We start from the raw sequence: 13,550 nt of genomic DNA, 5'->3' as shown, positions 1-13,550 counted from the left end.
TATACATACACACACACATACCGGGTAAATTTTACTGCTCTTTCCCCAGGAAACCAAGACGATGACAGGGGCTTAGGGGCAGTGCCTGGCCGCCAGCATGAATTCCGGGAGGCCCTGGCTTTGGCTGTGAAGTACTGCAAGGTCCTGAAATGTCCAAGGTAGTATTTTAAGTAGTTAAGATATATGTATATTGAACACCAGTGTCATCCTTGTGCCATAATACAGGAATGATCAGAATTGCTGCAGTGGTTGTTGTGTTAATTGAGTTACATGTCTCCTCACTATTGCACTTTGAAAGTGAAGTATAATTTAAGTGCCTTTTTCATCACAGACCCATGCAAAAGCAGGCCCTCAAACCTGGAAAGAAAGCAAAGGGCAAGTTATGTGTTTGCCTGTTTTTTTACTTGTCTGTCAGCAAACCTGCTAGCCATGCTAGAAAGAATCAATTGCTCTCCTTTATTGAAATGAAGCGTCTTTCCTCATCTTCCCCCTGCCCCCGCTCCACTCTGGGGTCTTCTTTGCTAAAGGTGGGAAATGTGCTAAGGAAGCAGGCACAGGATCTAGCCCCTTTCCATAGCTCCGTGTCCATAGTTCCATAGTCTTTTTCTTGCCTTATGCAAGGAAACCATAAATCTTGTAAGAGGCACGAGTTAATGCAGGATTGTTCCACAAAAAGACATCTGATTTACCATAGCTACTGCCCCTGCTGCTGCTGCAAATCTTCCCTTGCTCAGGGTAGTGTCTTCCTGCGTTAAAATATGCAGCATGCAGCCTTTATTAGGACGGTCTTGTAGTACATAAATATTTTAAAAAGGAGAAGGGCAATTAAAGGCCAAATATGAGCGAAAGGGAAGAGAGTCTTATAGGAAGATAATTTTTGCACAGTCATGTATTATTTCAAGGGAGGGGCTGGTTTTAAGGAGGATTGAAGCAGGGTGGTGTGATGGACAGAAAGTGGAAATTTGACTCCAAAGATAGGGAGGAGGAACAAAACCTAAAGAACAGCAAAAGCACACAGTTAGCAGCAAGGTGGGATGCAAGGGGGGAGAGAGGTCAAGTGCTGTTGGTGATAACAGTGCAGATAAAGATCCTTCTATTAGTGAATACACACATTCTCTCCCATTTAGGGCATCCCCAGCCCTGGCGCTGAGATTGGCACCTTTGGTAAAACTAGCTACTTTCCTGCCTGGAGTGGTTTTGTTTTAAAACCTTGCTTGTTCATTCACTAGTTAAAAGACAAGTGTAATAAGAACACCCTTTCCATTTCAAAGGCTTTTATTTTCTGAACACAGTGGCATCTTTAGACATGATGTAGCCGGTCTATCACTCAAGGCAAACCCATTGGGGGAGGAGCTATAGCTCAGCGATAAGAGCAAATGCATATTCTTGCATTGCAAGGGGTTGGACTAGATGATCCTCAGGGTCTCTTCCAACACTACAGTTCTGTGCTTTGCATGCAGAAGGTCTAATGTTCCATCCCAGGCATCTACAGGTAGTGCTGAGAGACACCCGCCTGAAACCCTGGAGAGCCGCTGCAAATCACTGTAGATCAGCCTTTCTCAGCCTTGGGTCCCTAGAACTTGTTGTACTACAACTCCTATCATTCCTAGCCAGCAATGGCCAGTGGTCAAGGACAATGGGAGTTGTAGTTTAATGACTTCTGGGGACCCAAGGTTGGGGAAGGCTGGTGTAGACAGGCTACTGGTCTGTCTAGCTTAGCATTAGCAATATAATTTCCCATGTTCATCTCAAGCGGGCATGAACTTCTGGATGGGATGTTTAGCAGTGTAGTTAATAGAGATTCAAATGAGTAACCACATCAAAGGGATGAACCCACCCAGGCAGCCCCACTTAGGGGCATTACTGAGCATGGAAGTGTTGCTTGCAGTCTCTGCTGTGCAACAGAATGAGACACCTCACCTCTGAGTGCGGAGGGAGAGAAAACATAGGCAGTAAGACGCAGGCTAGTAATGAATGACAGATGTTGGGACATTTCCAAAAGCTCACCGGCAATACCAATTTTGCATGGCGCTTTGCGTTACACGAAGAAAGCAGAACAAAGTGATGCAGCTGGCTATTTTGTGTAAGATCATGCCCTTTTAACTTGGAAAATTAACACCAGTCTGTTTTTGCAGTTGTACTCGGCAACACTGTGTAGTATTTTGCTAAACTGTAAAACAGACACACTGAAACCAAGCAGACATAAATTAGTCATAACTAATGCAAGTTCAATTATTTTAGTGGGTTCACTCCAAGTATGATTTTAGTAGGTAAAGGTAAAGGGACCCCTGACCATTAGGTCCAGTCGTGGCCAACTCTGGGGTTGCGGCGCTCATCTCGCTTTATTGGCCGAGGGAGCCGGCGTACAGCTTCCGGGTCATGTGGCCAGCATGACTAAGCTGCTGACTAAGCATGACTACTAACTATTTTAGATACCACCAATTAGTTAGAAATCCCATTCACCCTCAAGCAACACATGCATGGAAATGGTGAAAGCACATCATCATTCCTACCCAACTGATCGTGTGTGTGTCCAGCATGGCAATCAAATACTACTAAGGTTCTGTCAGTCTGCCTATAGTGATTTTGCATATCTGGCCTGTGGGTGCTGTTTGTGAGCTCATAATCTATGCCAAGCTAGGTGAGCTCATAGTAAATAACAGAGTATAGTTTGTATGATTTTGATACAGACGTTCTTGTCATTCCTACTACATGTTGCAGGTGTTAGCTTATCCCAGCTGAAACCCTGGTGTAGCGATGTGTGTTGATTGCTGAGTGCTGGAGGTGGCTTCGTGGGTCAGTGCATCTCCTCAGGGGGAAATTAAAGCGGGCATGAGACAGCTTTCACTTCAGTAGCATCATATCAGCATCGTGGATGCCTTGAGGGCAGAAAGCCGTCAGCACCGCTGCTTCTGTCCCTCTTCCATCCTGATCCAGCCTTTTGCTTACAGGATCCACATTATGGCTGGGCGAATTCCTTTGGGTGCTGAGAGGGAGGAAGTGTCAGCAGAGATGGAAGCCACCTTCATTGAGAACCTCAGATATGCTGCGGACATCCTGGCTCAGGTAGGGGTTGGGTAGATAGATGCCTGTTAAGCAGCAAGCTGCACTGCTTCATCAGAAGGGTGAAGTGCCTATTCAACACTGATTCCGTTTGGTGGTGAGACACTTTCCTGAGCTCCAGAGAACCCAAGAGGCAAAGTGGTAGCAAGACCTGCTTAAAGAAGCTCCACCCCAGTTATTAGTCAGGCCTGGCAGGAGGGCACACAGGAGTGGTTGGGCACTGGTGGCAGTGGTTAGGAAACTGGCCAGTGACAAGAAATATTATAAAAGAGGTGAGCTGCCTAGCAGCAACTTTCCTTCGCTTGCTAGCCTAAGGCACTGAGTGGCTATTCTTCCATTTCCTTGCTCTGGTATTACAGGAAAAGATCACTGGATTATTGGAGCCCATTAATAGCCGGATTACTGATCCCCGTTACTTCTTGACCACTCCAGAGCAAGGTAGGCCATGGCCTAAGACTCTTTCCTTCTCCACAGATAGGGAATTGTCCTTCTAAAGGAGTGTTTCCCAAACTTGGGTCTCCAGCTGTTTTGGGACTATAACTCCATCATCCCTAGCTAGCTGAGCAGTGGTCAGGGACGATGGGAACTGCAGTTCAAAAGCAGCAAGAGCCCCAAGTTTTGGATACACAATTCTAAAGCAAGGGTGGGAAACCTGTGACCCCCTAGATGTTGCTGAACTACAACTCTTCATCCCTCACCACTGGCCACACTGACTGGGGCCAATAGGAGATTGAATACAGCAACATCTGAAGGGCCACAGGTTCCCCACTCATGTTCTAGAAGTTGCTAGAGAACGGGCTTTGGGACTGCACGATGACAGGAAACGGAGCAAATTGCTCCCCCCCCGCCCCCAGAATTAGTTGTGATATTGTGAATCTCCATTTTTCTTCAGCTGCTGCCATTTTGAAGAAGGTGGGAAGCCCCAGCCTGAAGCTGCAGCTGGTGAGTGTCACTAAGGAAAACCTGGATTCAGCCTTAGAAGTGGGTGTTGGGCTTAGAGGACCTATTACACTGGTTGGTGCAACAAGAAGCCCACCAGAGGGATGCGAGAGGCTGAACAGCAGGCATCCCCAACCTAGTGCCTTCCAGATCCCACCACCCCCTGCCCTTTGGCCATTTTGGCTGGGGCTGATGGGAGGCCTAGTCCAGCCTCTGGAAGGCAGCTAGACTGAGCCTTTTTATGTTTACTCCACAGGACATTTTCCACTGCCAGATCATGGATGGTAACCTGACTCAGAACTTGGAAAAGTATTTCCCAATTATTGGTAAGACAGGAAAGGTGCAGTGGTTCCCTAGTATGGCTTCAAAACTGGAATCCCTTGCAGGGGTTGTTCCTAAGCAAAGGGACAGATGCTGCTGTAGTGTCAAAATAGTTTCAGTCAGACCCCTATGCCTAGTCCTTCATTTGCCCTGATGGTTTCCTCCTTTCTCTGCAGGACATGTTCAGTTTGCCCAGGTACCAGGACGGCATGAGCCCGACAGCCCTGGTGAATTAAACTTCCCTTACCTCTTCCAGCTACTGGAGTCAATGAGTTACAATGGCTTCGTAGGATGCGAGTACAAGCCCAAAGGCAAGTCTGCTTAAATTATCCCAAGGGAATGGGGGGAGATTTTGCTGTGTGAAATGAAGCGTTGTAGCTGGGAAATTTTTAGGCTGCTGATATAACCCACTGTTTCTCAGCTTCACAACTACCAAAACTGTGGGTGGGGTGGTGGTGCTGAAGAAGTGCAAAACTGGTGTTGCTGATGCTTTTGGCTTCCCTTACAGAAGGCACATTGAAGGGGCTGGGCTGGCTGTACTCATACTGGAAGAGTCATGGTGTACTGGATAGTGGAAGCTGAGGGGTTAAGTTCAGCAGCTGGAAAACTGAACTAAAGAGCATCAGAGGTGGAGTGCAATCCTACATGCCAACTTGGAAAGGCAATGTTCTTTTATTTGTCTCTGTTCTGGATGCATTTTGCCTCCTAATAAAACAAAATAGCATTCCTAGGGTCTTGCTCCAACTCAAGTCCTGGAATGGCTAAAGGCTTCACTCTTGTGTCGCTTTGTGTTCCTGAACAGATTGCATTTCTGCCCGGTCTTTCCAGTAAGAAATATATCCTTCTATTATTATTTTTTAATTACTCACTGCAGTTATAAGGGTTGACCCACTAAAAAGGAAAGTTCACCTTCCTGGAATCACACTAAGCAATGATGCTGGCATGCCTTTCACAAGAATGGGGACTAGTGTGGTGCAAAGGAAGGGAAGTCCCTGCCTCTTCAGATCTAGCTCTTTAGTACCACTTAGTGGCCCCGGATGAGATTTCCTAGATTTAAAGGGGCATCTTAGCCTCTAGGTTCTATCTGCATGCTGCCGCTTAAATTACTCGCATTCCAGATCTTACACTGCAGTGTATAACCATGGGGAGACGTGAGTGGCACAATTCAATCTGAGCCCGAACCAACTTCCTTAGAAAAGAAACTGGCACCATCATGCAAGCCTGGAGTAAGACCTTGGCACTGGTCCCAGCAATGCATCCTGGCAGATACGCCATTCTGGCAGGCTGGTGGGAACCTACTTCGCTTCGCGCCAGGGATAAACTCAGCAGCTTGTGGGGGGAAAGCTATGACAAAAGATTTTTATTGTTATAATTAATGATCCATTTTATTTAATTTACTGTACATTCACTTCATATATATATAAAAATTCCCATCATTGTGCAGTTCCCTCTCGCTAAAACCCATCCAATGAGTCACTCTTAAAAGCACCAGGCCACGTCAGCAGCTCCACTTGCCTTTGAGCCCTGGCGCCAAAGTGCCCAAGGGAAGGTGGCACATCCGTCCATATATGCCTCATCCTGTAGTTTTTTAGGGAAGGTGATTACCACCCCCCCTTAAGGCTGTGCTCTGGTCTCCAGAGCGGTCCCCCTCCCTTGATTCTGTTCGGCTCAGTCAGGCTTCAAAGTGTCCTAATGAAGCTCTTACCCAGCCCTCTGTAGCCTCACATCGCCCACTCACTACGGCCCGCCATGTGTGCTTCTGCCACTTGCGGTGCTCTCTTTGCCCCAGATGGGCCTGTGCAGTGTGCCCCACGTGGAAGGAGCCAACCAACACTAGAGCAGCCCTGTCCAGAGATTGAAGCAAGCTGTGTTTATGACCGATTCCAGATGGTGGTATGTGGACACCAGCTGCGGCAAGGGGCTCTCGCTGTTCTGGGGCTGTACTGGGAATGGTTCTCGAAACACCACGGTCAGACTCTGCAAAGAAAGACAGCTGAGTTAACTAATGGCACTAGCAAGGCACAGGGATCTAGCCATCTGCCCATAGTTAAGCAACAAAGCTCCCCTATAGCCTTTCCTTAGGCCAAAGACTCCTCTTGGGAAGGTTGTTCAGATAGGATAACTTCAGGACATTTGAGTTAGCAGTGCCTGGTGCAGCACAGGGCGGGCAGAGCTAGTTAGACGTTCAAAGCCAAAACAGCAGCCCCAGGGCTCAGAAGTTTTATGTCATCAGTACTGAGTAATCCTGAAGCTCCCCTCCTTAAACTGCTGAGCTATGAAGAAGAAAGGATCTTACCGTTTTTCCTGAATGGGAATCAAGGAATACGAGCACAAAACAGTCTGTGAATTTCTGGTTCAGCACGACCTGCAGAGTTGGGGGCAAGAGCGCTGCATCAAGAGAGAATCATCCCCACATTAAAGGAAGCAAGGCAATAATTGCATTGTTGCCACTGGGAGGGTCAGAACCTTTTTCTGGGGGGTAGGGCAGATGGGTAGGAAAAAACCAGTGGGCAAGGGGACCAGAAGTCCATAAAGCCTCTTGATCCCACCCACCCACCTCCAAATCCTGGACTGAAGCAGCTTTCCAGTAACTAGAGGGCAGCTTCTAATAAGGAAAGAAACCTGAAGGACTGCATTTCAGAATTTCTTTCCATTGTCGAGCCAAGGGGAGCTGGCACTGATGAGTGAAAATGCCAAACCTGACCAAGCAAAATGATCAAAGTTCGCTCTTGATTTAACTGACGGGAAAGCTGGTTAGCAGGGAGAGGCCCACATCTGGAGAAAATGATTCTGGAAGGAACTTACCAGGTACTGGGTGCCAGCATCTGCGTTCTGGAAATGGCGGCAGCTCTGGGGGAAACGGCTCAGCAGCACCTTGATAAGACTCTGGTACCAGGAGACTGTCATGGTGAGGAAGCAACTCTGCCACAAAGAGAGAGAAAAATGAACGTAAGCCACCGGATGTCCACTGAGAGAAGAGACTGCTAGATTAGATGGGCTCTGGTCTGCTCCAGCAGGGCTCTTGCGTTCTTTAGCGTCCCGTAGCTTGGACCATGCTGGGGTCCTCTGAGTGTTTTCTGCCCACCACAGTATGCCACAAGTGTGCATACACCCATACAACATGCACCCCCACTGATTCAACCAGCTCAACTCACCAGCTGGGGATCAATGTCAGCAATCGATTTCCTGTGCACAGCGTCCAGCAGCTCCTCCAACTCGCCGAGCGAGAGCTTGCCCAGCTTGAGCTTGTCAGAGGCAAGCGGCTCAAGCAGGAAGAGCCTCTTCCAGAGGTTGTCTCGGCGGCAGTGGCACTTGGCAAGCTGCACCATGCTGCTGAGCTGCTTCTGGGCAGCAGCCACCTCGGAGGCAAGAAGCGGGAAGAGCGGGGATGTGTAGAAGAGCCCGGGGCCCACCTTGACCTGGGGACCTCCTGCATAGAACTCCCCACTGTCCTCCACCTCCTCCCAGGGCTCTGGCACTTCCTTCCGCTGCCAGCCCCCCTCTGCCGTCTCCCAGGCGGCACGTCCCAGAACTGGCTCCAGCGTGTCCCGTTGCAGGCGTGGCAGCTTTTTGAAACGGCGCATGTCAGCCGTTAGTCGTGGAAACAGCTCCCGTTGGCTTGTCATGATCACGTAGAAGTGCAACCTGGGAGGAAGGGAACAGTTGCCATTGCTGCTTATTGCCTATCTCGCTCACCAACAGCCCCACAGTGTGGCAATTGTACTGCTCTCCACTTCACGTGTCCATTAAGTACCTGGTCAACCCATGGCCTAGACTGGGTCCCTGCAGCCCAAACTTAAGGTCCTTAAGGTCCACAAATGACAACATTTTGGAGGTCCCAGGTCGCAAGGTGGTTAGATTGGTCTCAACTAGGGCCAGGGCCTTTTCAGTACTGGCCCCAACTTGGCGGAACGCTCTGCCACAAGAGACTAGGGCCCTGCGGGACTTGACATCTTTCCGCAGGGCCTGCAAGACAGAGCTGTTCCGCCTGGCCTTTGGTTTGGACTCAGTCTGACCCTTATGTTTCCCTCCCCTTATGATCTTGATTTATCGGCTACTTTTAAAATGAGGCTGAGTTTTAAATCGGTTCCCCGCCCCCTATTATGTTTTTACTGTGATTTTATTGGTGTTAGCCGCCCTGAGGCTGGCTCTGGCTGGGAAGGGCGGGGTATAAATAAAAATTATTATTATTATTAAACATCACCCAGCTGCCAATAAGCTGCTCAATTCCTCTTTTTTGGCACACTGCATGTCTGAACAGTCAAGGCTGTTCGACCTTGTAATTGCTCAGACAAGTGGCTTTCCCCCTGACTTGCAATTTCCCAGTTCATCTCTTACCTTAGCATATGTCGCTCTGACTCACTTTGCTCCTCAAAGGGAGCAGCATTGTGGAACACAAGCATGGAGACATCGAAGTCGTCGTGGTGACGCAACCCCTCCGAATCCTTATAGGAGCCAGAGCTGTAAGGGAAGAATGCAAGGGGTTTTCTACGCGGTCAAGAAAGCAGCTGCAGTCCTTTTGGGCCACAGTGTGGACTGCAGCCAAATGGACTTGCATTGCAGCAGGTAGTTCAATTGAACCAAAAATAGACCCTATTGTTTCCTACAAGTGAGGGAGGTGGGGGTGGAGAACAGCAGTGTTACACCCGTGACTTGACTCACCACTGTAGAACGATGTGAGTGAGAGTCGGACATACGTGTCAGCTTTTGGGTTCATAGCCCCATTGCCACATAGTACAGTTTAGGCAAAAATAAAATCAAAGCAATTTAGGAGAGAAAAATCAGTGGCTAGGAATACATCAAAGAGTTTGGAGTTGTAGGATACATTACACACCAGAAAGCCAACAGATGAGCTTGATACAAGGACCATTCTGTGTCAAGTTTCTCAGTCCAGGAATATATGCCCCAGAACAGACATCTGCACCTTATACCACCATCCAAGCAGCATAAAAAAACCTTTCTATTTGTGTCTTTTTTTTTATTAGAATCATGTCTGTTTTGCAAACAGATATTGGTAACTGCAGTAGCCTGGTAATGCAGAAAGCTAGTGTTTGAAGCCTCCCCAGTGCTAGAAAAGGTTTGTACACACAAGTATTTTGTGAAAAATGCCCCACATTTGACATTTCCCCCATCTCTGAATGCTCAAGCCTTTTAATGGACTGCTGTGTCTAGTTTCAGAGCAACTGGCATAAAACACCAGGATGTCACAGCTAAGCTGGTAAGAAGGTTCTATCCTGAAAAGCAAATCTAGGAAATCCATGGGCATCCCATATCAAGGACTAGGCAGCTGGGAAAAGTTGGGGGGTATGCAAGGACCTTGTCCCACCTGTGTGAGATCAAAAAGCTAATGCCACCTGGAAGAGACTGTTTGGTGTTTGAATCAAGAACCTAATACGCAGGTAGGCAAAAGCTAGGCTGGAGCCAGTGTGGCTGTGTTGTATTCCAAAAGAAGTTGACGAAATTGGATTTCTTTTGAAGAGGATAAAGCACCCTGTGGGAATGGGATTCTGGTAGCAGGCGTTAAAAAATGTGGCACCAAAGAGACAAGAGTCTGTTCAATCCAAGGAAGGAAAACAATAGTCGGTAATCTGAATGCCAAGTTGCTCACATGAGGTTTCTCAAAAAGAATCAGAAATTCTATGTTAGCAAAACACAAACACTGTCTCTAGAGGCAAATGTTTTATCCATATCCTCTCCTCAACTGTCAGCAGCAGTAAAAATTGGTTGGCGGGATTGTCCTTGGTTGCTTTTGACTGGTTGAGAATGAATGCGAGACTCCGCAATAAGCAAAATTTAGGTAAGTGACTAGGAATAATAATAATGAATAGAGTACAATTTACCAAAAAAATTTAGAGAGTTAAACAGCATCGGAGAAGTGTGGTCTGCATTTCCAGGCCACCATGCATCTGAAAAAATAGACTCTAGCCTACAAAAGCTTATTCTACAATAAAGGATGTTAGTTGTGGAGGGCTAAAGCGTTGAGTACAAAATGAAATGCCTTCTTGTGGCACCTGTAAATCAAATACTGATAGTACCTTATTGGACTTCTGCAAATAAAAATCTCTTTTCCCCTAAATCACGTAAAACAAATTATTCATTTGCAATCATTCAAAATGCATTTTTGCCAGTCCTGGACCTAGTGGGTTAAGTCCTAGGTAACACAGTATAAAGCCTTAGGCAGAACCTGAATTATTTACTCTTTGTGCAGTGCCTAGCTATGTTAGGTGCATCCTCATCATCATCATCATCACTGCAGAAAGATGTAAAAGGTGAGATACCTGGCAGCCTTTTGAATGACGAAAGGTGGAAGAAGATGCATGGCACATGAAGTTTAGGGAGTGGGGCTCACAGACAAATGCTCGTAAGTGGCACTGAGACAAGAGCTTATCAGAGCAGCCTGGAAATCACTTGCCTGTTCCAGATGGAGACTAGGGCATACTCATTTTGCTCAGGGCTGGGAGTGCCCTTCTTGCCCTCAGCGTTAGTTCCTGGTTTGGCCATGCGCAGTGGTTTCATATGATAGGTGCTGGCGTGGTCAGTTATATAGTTGTACAGCTGGTGTGCTGTAATGGAGCTGGTAGGCAAGGTCAGCGCACCTGTAGGAGAAGCGGAAGGATTACCATATGTTTGCTTACGGCCATAGGATCGCTTGGTTCTGGGAGTCTGTGTGGGGGACAGAGGTCTATCTGCTCCACAAGACAAACCTGAAATGAGTCCCTGTTTGTGTTATTACATTCCTTCTGGATGCTGTTGTCAGAGATAGTGCAAACATCTTCCAGATGTTTGCCAGCAAACCTTAGCCTCTGCTGGTCAAGAGAAATGCCTGCTTTGTTCCTTTAAATCACTTTTAGTTGTTGGCTACTTATGTCAGCACGCTGTTTTGGGTTTATTTTCCTTTTTGCTGATCTTCTAAAATGATCTTCTAGAATGTTTCCCTTCAACTTCTTGTTTGAGTGCCACTTGCTTTACAGTGTTTTATTAAAACAGCTCTTTAAGCCCACACAGTCGGCTTCTCCCTGGTTCTTAGCTACTGGGTTCCAGAGTTCAAAAGGCCCTTCTGTTGTTAAAAACAGGAAGGGTTTTATAGGTCCTTTAAATTTTTGGCATACTCCTGTGCTCATGTAACCAGGTACTTTAGCGATGTGGAGCCAAGTGTGCTAAAGGAGGGCCAGCAACACTGAGTTTTTATTCTACTAGAGTAAAACCTCCTTCCCACTTGTCTATGTCAGATTGGAAAGCTCATTGCTGGTAGGACCTGACTGGTTTACAGCTTCTAAGCAAAGCAAGAGGTCCCAAGACAGAGGTGAAGATGATGACAGGACCTTTGTGACTTCTCAGAAGACAGCCACCTACTGGGTCCACAGAACAGGTGCAGTTGGCGGTGCGGAGCTATAGCTGTCTAAAATCTCAAATGCCCCCAGAAGTTCTCACCTTGGAAGATGTGATTGCGTCCAAACTTGGGGATGTCAGGGTGCTGGGCAATGAAGTCTTCCAGAAAGCTGGTGAGGTGATAGCCTTGCCGCAGTGCCATATGGGATCCAAGCAGGTACTGGTGCACGATGCGCAGGTGGAAATCATAACTGAACGAGTGCACATGCATGAGATCACGCACCTTGTCGCACTCCTCCGTGAAGAGCATAGAAAGCTAAGGTGGAGAGAGAGAGAAATCAGACCTGAAGCCAGTTGCCTAAGGAAGATGCAGTACTATTGTATGGTGATGTATAGAGGGGGGTTCAGAAAAGGACAGAGAAAAGGAAGTAGTGAGGGAAGTAGCCTGATGTTATCCAATCTAGGCAGCTAGGTCATACCTTACAGAAAACACCAGAGTGCCCCTGTCGCTAGCCACTGAACCCTGGGTGCCCTTTTACCTAGGCTAGCCCTTTTGCCCTTTCGCTTCAACCTGCACGAGAGCTAACTGGATGAGGACCTTGCCTGGTTACTAAATTGCCTACTGTGCCAATCTCAGGTGCAGGTAAAATGGGCACAGTGATACAGCAGTGGCTCATGGGGACTGTGGTTTCCATGTGGGTCCTCCATTTGCTTCTGCTGAAGGTCCTTTCAAAGCGATCCACCAGAGATTCCATCAGTAACACAAGGGTGATCTCCCCTGCCCGGATGAGAAACATCAAAGCTGCAGTGTCTCTGTGATCAGTTTAAATTGTCTCAGCAACCTTTTTCTTAAAAAAAAGAAAAGAAACAAAAAACTTTCTACTCTTAACACTCCTAAAGGGCAAAAAAAAGTAGAGAAAGGATAGAAATAGGCAAACTAAAAAGTCTGGCAGAACTCTGCCAAGGTCCTTTACCTCTTGGAGTTAGGGAGGTCTGGAACTGCAAGGAGGTTCTCTACCACAGAGGATAGCAGTGGCAAGTCTAATTTGCACAGCCCTCCCTATTGCAGTGAGCAGGAGAATCAACCCTCCCCCACTATAGGAAAATAATTGGGGTGCAGCAGCATGTAGTAAGACTGGCTCCTGTAGTTCCTGTCTCCGGAGGGCCATGCAGGGCCATGTGTGAGGTGCTACCACCCTTGAAGTTCTACTCAACATATGTGGGAGTGGAGGAACTTTGTGGCTGTGGGAGGTGGAGGCAAAGGCCGTACCACAATTTCCACAGAAGAGTGGAAAATAAAACGCCCATCTCCGCCATTAGACTTGGAGGTTTCTGAGTACAGAATCATGTGTCTGAGATACAATTAGGATAACGTTAAGCCATCACAGTGGATCTTGCCATCAAATAAATAAGTTGTCTGGCCCTTCTTTAAAGTAGTATATTTAAGGCTTATATGGGTAAAGGTAAAGGACCCTTGGACAGTTAAGTCCAGTCAAAGGCGACTTTGGGCTCTGGTGCTCATCTCGCTTTCAGGCCAAGGGAGCCAGTGTTTGTCCACAGACAGCTTTCCGGGTCATGTGGCCAGCGTGACTAAAGTGCTTCTGGCGGAACAGGACACCGTGACGAGTGCCAGAGCGCATGGAAACGTTGTTTACCTTCCCGCTGCAGCGGTACCTATTTATCTACTTGCACTGGTGTGCTTTCGAACTGCTAGGTTGGCAGGAGGTGGGACAGAGCTACGTGAGCTCACCCCTTCGTGCACACCCAGGGTGCTCTGTGGGTGAGTGAGGATTCGAGGCAACTTAGGAGGTGCTGGCTTGGTTTAATTCAGGAGGAAAACATATAAATGGGAGCAGATGCCTAAGAAGGCACAAGAAAAAAATTTTGGAAGGATCTGC

The 13,550-nt window shown here is 47.5% G+C and overlaps 2 protein-coding genes across 9 annotated transcripts in view; one reads left to right on the top strand and one right to left on the bottom strand.

Annotated features, from left to right (window-relative positions):
• The window catches only part of HYI (hydroxypyruvate isomerase (putative)), a 152,065-nt gene extending 146,969 nt beyond the window's left edge, over positions 1 to 5,096 (top strand). For all 3 annotated transcript variants that reach the window (XM_083446121.1, XM_083446123.1, XM_083446122.1), the window contains 7 exons: positions 50 to 158; positions 2,952 to 3,066; positions 3,423 to 3,501; positions 3,956 to 4,005; positions 4,259 to 4,328; positions 4,500 to 4,634; positions 4,832 to 5,096. In XM_083446121.1, the coding sequence (XP_083302247.1) occupies positions 50 to 158; positions 2,952 to 3,066; positions 3,423 to 3,501; positions 3,956 to 4,005; positions 4,259 to 4,328; positions 4,500 to 4,634; positions 4,832 to 4,905 (632 nt within the window). In that variant the 3' untranslated portion in view covers positions 4,906 to 5,096. The remainder of the gene's footprint in view (positions 1 to 49; positions 159 to 2,951; positions 3,067 to 3,422; positions 3,502 to 3,955; positions 4,006 to 4,258; positions 4,329 to 4,499; positions 4,635 to 4,831) is intronic.
• Positions 5,097 to 5,680: 584 nt separating this feature from the next.
• Positions 5,681 to 13,550, bottom strand: part of SZT2 (SZT2 subunit of KICSTOR complex) — a 77,144-nt gene continuing 69,274 nt past the window's right edge. For all 6 annotated transcript variants that reach the window (XM_083446007.1, XM_083446011.1, XM_083446009.1 and 3 more), the window contains 7 exons: positions 11,755 to 11,968; positions 10,736 to 10,919; positions 8,662 to 8,784; positions 7,479 to 7,968; positions 7,129 to 7,245; positions 6,620 to 6,688; positions 5,681 to 6,300 (listed from right to left, as the gene is read on the bottom strand). In XM_083446007.1, the coding sequence (XP_083302133.1) occupies positions 6,157 to 6,300; positions 6,620 to 6,688; positions 7,129 to 7,245; positions 7,479 to 7,968; positions 8,662 to 8,784; positions 10,736 to 10,919; positions 11,755 to 11,968 (1,341 nt within the window). In that variant the 3' untranslated portion in view covers positions 5,681 to 6,156. The remainder of the gene's footprint in view (positions 6,301 to 6,619; positions 6,689 to 7,128; positions 7,246 to 7,478; positions 7,969 to 8,661; positions 8,785 to 10,735; positions 10,920 to 11,754; positions 11,969 to 13,550) is intronic.

This window comes from Podarcis tiliguerta (assembly GCF_965153285.1).
Source record: "Podarcis tiliguerta genome assembly, chromosome: 6".
In the NCBI taxonomy this organism is placed as follows: domain Eukaryota; kingdom Metazoa; phylum Chordata; class Lepidosauria; order Squamata; family Lacertidae; genus Podarcis; species Podarcis tiliguerta.
Note: the sequence above shows the minus strand (reverse complement) of the source record. Positions and strands in the feature narration are given on the sequence as shown.